A 7,566-nucleotide genomic window follows, 5' to 3' on the forward strand; every position below is an offset into this window, starting at 1 on the left:
CAAAAACCTGAGTAACCCAGAGCTAAATGCTCGTATACTCACTGTGCTACTAAAGAGCTCACAAAACAGGCTGCAAGACTAGAAATCAAAGCTCAGCCATGTCAAGAGGGGGAAATAAATAGTTCATAGAATCATAAAGAAATAGGGCTGGAAGGGACCTCCAGAGGTCATCTAGACCAATGCCCTGCCTGTCTGTCCAAACCAGTCCATACAAACCATAATCTAAACTCTACATAAGACTACTGTCAACCCTAACACAACACAGACCTAACACCCTAACCTGCCACAGGTAAAGCAGAGGAACCATTGCAGCCAATGTCCTGCTTCTATAACAGGCTGTCAATATATGCTCAAGAAATCTCAGGTAGAGGGGTGCACCCCCTACCACAGAGGAAGGCAAAAACTCCCAGTCCATACCAATCTAACCATGGGGTAAAATTCCTTCCTGACCCCAAATATGGCATTTGGTCTGACCCTGAGTAGAGGGGCGAGATCTATTAGCCAGGAACCTTTGCTTTGGTCCCAGCAGGAACACTGGCACACCCCAGTCAAAGTCCCCAGCCTTGGCTGTAGCCACCACCTAATGTCTCCGAGGGAGGCTTAAAAACACCCTGGCATATAACATAGGCAACCAGCAAAGCCCAGAGCATGGGAAATACCTTAGCATAGCTATCCTTAGATTATCCTTGATCAATGGCTATCCAACCTCTTCTTGAACACCTCCAGTGATGGAGAGTCCACAGCTTCCCTAGGCAGTCTATTCCACTGCCTCGCTATTCTAACAGTGAAGATTTTTTTCCTGATATGCAATCTAAATGTATCTTGCTGCAAATTCAAGCTGTTGGTTCACATCTTCCTTTCTGCAGCAAGAAAGAAAAGGTGCTTTTCCTATTATTTATTGGAGTGTTTAAGATATTTGAAGACTGCTATCATGTCCCCTCTTAAGTGCCTTTTCCGCAAGCTGAATATGCCTTGCTCCTTCAGCCTCTCCTTGTATGACTTACTTTCCAAGCCCTTTATCATCTTTACTGCCTGCCTCTGGACCCTCTCTAACTTCACATGCTTTTTAAAATGTGAAGCTTAGAACTGCACACAATACTTCAAATGAGGCCTAACCAGTTCCAAATACAGAGGTACTATCATAGAATCATAGAAAATTAGGGACCTCAGGAGGTCATCTAGTCCAACCCCCTGCTCAAAGCAGGACCATCCCCAACTAGAGCATCCCAGCCAAGCCTTTATCAAGTTGGGTCTTAAAACCTCCAAGAATGGAGATTCCACAACCTCTCTGGGTAACATGTTACAGTGTTTTACTACCCTCCTAGTGAGAAAGTTCTTCCTAATATCCAACCTAAAATTCCCTTGATACAACTTGAGACCGTTGCTCCTTGTTCTGCCATCTACCACCACTGAGAACAGTCCAGCTCTATCCTCTTTGGAACCACCTTTCAGGTAGTTGAAGGCTGCTATTAAATCTCCTCTCAGTCTTTTCTTCTCTAAACTAATTAAGTCCAGTTCCCTCAGCCTCTCCTCAGAAGTCACGTGCTCCAGCCTGAGAACCATTTTTGTTGCCCTCCACTGGACTCTCTCCAATTTGTCCATGTTAATACTATAACCCCCCCCATGTCTTGCACCTAATGCTTCTATTGATACATCCCAAAATTGTATTCACCTTGTGTAAGGCTGCATTACACTGCAGAGTCATACTGAATCTGTGATCTTTCAAGACTCCCAGATCCTTTTTTATAGTGCTGCCATCCAACCAGGTGTCAGCCATTTTATATTTGTGCTTTTGATTATTCCTCCTGAGGTGTAGCACCTTGCATTTGCCCACATTGAACTTCATTCTATTAGCTCTAGCCCAGCTTTCCAATCTGTCGAGATCCTTCAGAATTGCACTTACATCCTTCAATGTGTTCACAATCTTTCCCAGTTTTGTGCCATCCTCAAACCTGCTCAAGAAGCTTTCTATGCCAGCATCCAAATCATTAACAAACATATGGAACAGCACAGGGCCCAGGACAGACCCCTGTGGGACTCCACTCAAAACCTTCTGCAATTCTGACGTGGATCCATTAATAATTACCCTTTGCTTGTAGCTCTTGAGCCAGTTACCTATTCACCTTACAGTAGTTTTGTCCAGTCCACGTTTCTCCAATTTGTTTATGAGAAGGTCATGTGGGACCTTGTCAAAAGCCTGGCTGAAGTCCAAATACACTATATCCACAGCATTCCCGTCATCCATCCATGTAGTTACTTTGTCAAAATAGGAGTTCAGGTTTCATAGTTCATACATGTTAGGGGCTGGAAGGGACATTTGACATGATCTGTTTTTCATAAATCCATGCTGGCTACTTGCAATCAGCTTTTTCTCCTCCAGGTGCTTGCAAAGGGCTTTCCTTAGGATATGCTCTAATAACTTCCCAGGTATTGAGGTAAGGCTAACTAATCTGTAGTTCCCCTATTTCTCCTTTTTTTAAAGAGGGATGCTATGTTGGCCCTTTTCTAGTCCTTCGGTACCTGGCCTGTCTCCCACAACTTCTTGAAGATCATTGCCAAGGGCTCTGAGATCTCCTCTGCCAGTTCCTTCAAGATCCTGGCATGAAGTTCTTCTGGCCTTGCTGACTTGAATTCATTCAGACCCACCAAAAGCTCTCTGACCATCTCTTTTGCGATCTCATCCCTCAGCCTGCCCCCTTCTGTATCCAAATAATCCATATTAGGTGTCTGGCTGCAGCTTAATTTTTTTGTGAAATCTGAGGCAAAGTAGCTACTGAATAGCTCTGCCTTCTTTGCATCTTCTCTTAAGAGTTGCCCCAGGCTTGTTAACAGGGAACCCACAGCTTTCTTGGTCCTACTTTTATGGCCAACATACTTATAGAGCCTCTTCTTGTTGTTCTTAATTTCCTTTGCCAGGTACAGCTCATTCTTTATCTTTGCCTTCCTGATTTTGTTCCTGCAGGTTCTGACTATTTCCTGGTATGCGTCCTTGGTGACCTGCCCATTCTTCCATCATATGCCCAATTCCTTTGCAAGCAAAATCCCAGCACATCTGCTTCAGCTCTTCTCCTCTGCCCACTCACGCACTCCCTACCATCCCTGCAAGAACTCCTCCTATATTGGCTCTCACAACAGTTTCATCAGCATGGGACAGATGGTTCTTGGGGTCCCAGGCAAAGTCTGACCACCAAGTAGTAGACATGCTGGAACAGGGCAGAGGATTAGGCAGCTAGAGGCATCTGACAGGATGGCCTTGCAGTTGGAGGGATCTAAACACTGTCAGGAAGGGAGAAGTAGAAGGGCTATTTCAGAAGCTGGTGGGGGCTCTGGCAGCTCTCATTAGTCAGCATGAAAGAGCAAGACTGGCAAGTTTCTATGGAAGGTTCACAGCAAGGCAGCCTTTAAGGGAGGTTAGAGGTATTTTTAGAGAGAAACTGGTAATAAAACAGCACACCAAAAAGATAAGCCCCTATGCACATGTCTCTGTAGCACACACTGTACTGAGCTCTTCCTGCACTACTCAGAGCTTTAAACCATGTGTATTACCCAGTCACCTTAATCACCATACAGTATAAGCTCAACATGAAAGCAATGAAAGCATGATAGCATATCTACACTGCCTTCAAAACAGGGAATAAATTCAGCCTCACAAAGCCCCAAAGATGTGTTAATATTTCCATTTCATAAATGGGGAAACAAAAGCATGGAGAGGACATGTGAGTTTCCCAAGGTCACACAGGAATCCATGGCAGAGCCAAAAAGAGACTCCTGAGAGAAAAGATGGTCCAGGGGGTTGGAATATTAGCTTACTGTTTGAGAAACCTAGGTTCAACTTATGCGGCTTGGAGCAAGTCATTTCTCATCTGTATGCCTCATTTTTCCCAATCAACTTCTCAGAGCCCTTGTGAGAATAAAAGCATTATAGACCATTAGATCTTAGGAGGATAGTGAGGTAGAAATCTCCAAGAGCACCATCCTGCTCTTTGTCCTCCCCATGAGAACATCCCTTTCTCTGGAAAGACAAGCTACCAAACACCATTTAGTAGCCAGACATACACTGGTTTCTTCTGTGAACCTGCACTTCAAGATTCCAGGGCCACCTACACAGAACTTGTCGGGTCTGGTGAGAAAAGAAAGCAAAAGGAGCATGGGAGTTGCCTGGTGAAAGACTCAGAAAAATGGCACTGGAGCCTCCCTGGAAATTTTTCTTCAAAACCCTAGAACTACACTTTTTTGGAACGGAAGCACAGATTTGGCAGAAAATGAAAATGTAGGTTCCCATCCCACTCAATTTGACAAACAATGCTAGCACTTGGTGCACAAGTGGATTTTTTCAAGCTATTAATATATCTTGATCTTTAATTAATACAATGGCATAGATGTGAGAATACAGAAAACATCATATTATGTTACATATGCAATTGCATAACATAAGACTACATGAAATTACAGCAGCATTGCAGAGGACTCCAGTAATTGTGTATGCAAATAACCAGAACTGGAAATTGGCATGCACAGTCAGGATAACTGAACACATAAATGAGGCATGAAATTGCACTTGCATTTTGCGCACACAAAGATATGGCTGGTTGGAATTCTTAACCCTTTCCTTGCCGATAGATTTCAAAGTGAAGTTTGGAATTCTTTCCCCTTTCCTTGCCGATAGATTTCAAAGTGAAGTAATTAAGGAGGCATTGCTCTCTTAGACCTGAAAGTGAAGGGGAACTAGAATAGAATTAAAAGAAAATAGGTCATGAAAGCTTATTTAATCGTTAGAATATAATCAAGGGGATGAAAAAATGTAAACTGCAATTGCAAGCTGGCTTTCAGCCTTCAGAGTCAGTAGACCTGACTAGGAGTATTAAATAACAGTCCGTGCCTTGAGATAGCCTGCCTGATACACCAAATTGAACACCTCACTACTTCATTTGTTGGGAATGAGAGCTGGTCACATGAACCACTGTACTCAGCCAAACTAATTCCTGACGTAAGTCCACTGAAGTCAATAGCAATTCACTAAGGAAGAGCCTGGCCTGTGGTCCTTGTCTCTATACCACTAGGTTGCAGGTAGGAATTTGCTGCTAGAAAATTTTTATTTATTTATTTTTTTTAAGCTGTTGAGAGAGCTCAGTCAGGATGGAGAAATTTAGTTTGGGATTGCAAGAAAAATATACAACTTGTGATTGTCCAGGAAGAAACTGTTAATTTAAAAAGCTGTAAAGGGCTTTGTCAAAAATAAAAAGAACAGCAGCTAATTTAATTCAAACCAAGCATTTGATAGGAACAATCCACCACTTTCTGCAAATATCTATCTGCCTTTGCAGCTGGCACTGCATTTCCAGAACCAATTCATTGTTTGTGATTACAGGGAGAGTCTGACAAATTGAAATGAGAAACTAGGCAGAGGACAATCAAGATGAGGACATGAGATTTCAGCCTTACAAAACACCAGAGAGAACTATGAATTAAAAAAAATGTTGTAGCATTCCAGGCAATCAGTGCAAGGGACAAGGAAAGATGGGAGGCTACATAGATTGATGAATAATGGAGGGGAAACTTAGGAGGCTGTGGAGAGTCATGGGAGAAAAAGAGGGACAGTACCAAATTGAGAGAGGACATTTCCTGACAGCTGCTTAGATCCCAGGTTCACTGTCTTATATTCAAAACCAAGCTGTCCAACTAGTGGCCCATGGGCCACATGCAGCCCAGGAATGGTTTTGTTGAGGCCCCTCAGCTCCAGTCCAGCTGCTGCTCCTCCCATTGATCAGGCTGTAACAGGAATCAGAATCTCCATTTTCCACCTCCAGCTTCTGCCTTCTGCATCTCCCCCAGGGGATGAGATGGTGCAGTGCAGTGCTGGGAGTTGAGGGTGAAGCTGAGGCCATGCGAGTGTGCAGCGTAGCAGTGGGGGAGAGGGGCACCTGCAAAGGCAGGGGGGTGTAGGGAGTGCCTATGCAGGCATAGTACAGCAGGGTAGGGGCATTCATACAGGGTGCACCCCAGGACCCATGTCCCACATTGGTGCAGCCCCCGTGACATGTGACCCTAGATTGCTTAGAAGTTGTGCAGCCTTGGTTTAGAACACAATGAGAAGAGAAAGTAGACTAAGCCAGATCTGGTCTGGTATACATTTGGAAAACAAATAGAACATAACTGTATCTTGACTATGACCCCAAATCATTCCCCACGATTTGGCCCAATTCAAGGTATGGCTAGGCCTTGTCTACATTAGAAGTCCTAGCCATCCTTTACCTTTCCTAGGGAGTCACCCTTACACCAAGGGAGGGATCACTGGGGTGGGTGTGTCTGGGCCGTATCTAGCCAAGTTCTTTCAAACACAGGTTGAGGATACAGCAATGGGAGGCAACCTTTTTGGAAGATGTGCCAAAAATTCTCTCTCCATCCTCCCCGAGTACCACTCTGATCCTTTTCCTCTGCCCAATTGGCTGCTCTGATGTTTCCTGCCCTGTGCTCCGTGCCCAGTCTGCTTCACTGTTTTCTGGTCCCTGCCCTATCCGCCACGGTGCTATTTACCCTCCCCTTGGTCTGCCCCTTGCCACACATGGAGGCTACCCATGCCACTTGTGGCAAACAGGCTGCAGGTTGGCCACCCACAAGTCAGAGAGGACCTGCCTTTTACAGGCAAGGGCCGTAGAAGCTCTGCCCCCAGTAGGTGGGGTTTGCCTGTGCTCTGAGTGGTTCCTTCTCCTGATGAATGAAATCCCCAGTGCCCATAGAAATGCCACCCCTGAGAGGGTGGGACTCACACAGGCCCTGCCCAGACAGGGCAGGGTGCCAGATAGGCCCTGCCCCATGAAGTGATCAGGCATGAAAGGTGCCCCAAGGCTTTCAAGCCTTGTGTGGGTTGTGGGGAAGGAGGCAGAAGTCCCCTGGCATCCTCTGAAGATCAGTGATGGTGCCCGGCTACCCCAGCATCAGGAGGAGCACCAAGTCCGCCTCAAAGGAGAGCTGTGATGGGCCAGGATGGAGGAGGGAAGCCAGTTCACAGTGACTGGGGAATTTGGAGTCTCTGTGACAAGAGCCGAGCTGCAGGGCAGAGGAGGCAGCAACATAGTGTCTGGGGGGGTGGAAAGAAATGGGGAGGCAGGGAGGATGGATGGAAGCAGCAACCAAAGGGCATGAAGGGACCCGAGAAAGGGCCCGAGGGGCGGCAGCAGTGAGCGGGTGCAGGGCAGAGCCCCTTGGCTGGAGGCTGCCAGCGGGGACAGACGGGGCGAGGACCGGGAGGAGGGAGGCTCACGGGCGAGAGGGGGAAGAGCCGCGTGGGCACGGGGGCAGCAAGGCCGGGGCCGGCTGGACGCGGCGGTGCGGGGATGGGGATGGGGATAGGGATGCTGCTGGGAGGCCGGGCCGGGGCCGGGGTCGGGCGCCCCGCTCCGCTCACCGGTGTCCTGCTCGCCCAGGAACGCGTCCTCCTCCTTCCTGGCGCGCAGGCAGCTCTCGGCCGCGGCGCCGCCCGGCTCCTCCTCGGGCAGGCGCGGGAAGCTGGTGATGCTCATGTAGTCCACGGGCGAGTAGGCGCCCAGCGTGCTCTGCTGGCTTTCC

General features: G+C 47.2%; 1 protein-coding gene across 1 annotated transcript in view; it reads right to left on the reverse strand.

Annotated features, from left to right (window-relative positions):
* The window catches only part of GGT7 (gamma-glutamyltransferase 7), a 74,607-nt gene extending 67,051 nt beyond the window's left edge, over positions 1–7,556 (reverse strand). The window contains exon 1 of the mRNA XM_025205391.1: positions 7,406–7,556. Within this exon, the coding sequence (XP_025061176.1) occupies positions 7,406–7,520 (115 nt within the window). The 5' untranslated portion in view covers positions 7,521–7,556. The remainder of the gene's footprint in view (positions 1–7,405) is intronic.
* Between the last annotated feature and the right edge of the window lie 10 nt (positions 7,557–7,566).

The sequence above is a fragment of the Alligator sinensis genome, unplaced genomic scaffold (assembly GCF_000455745.1).
Source record: "Alligator sinensis unplaced genomic scaffold, ASM45574v1 scaffold511_1, whole genome shotgun sequence".
NCBI lineage: Eukaryota > Metazoa > Chordata > Crocodylia > Alligatoridae > Alligator > Alligator sinensis.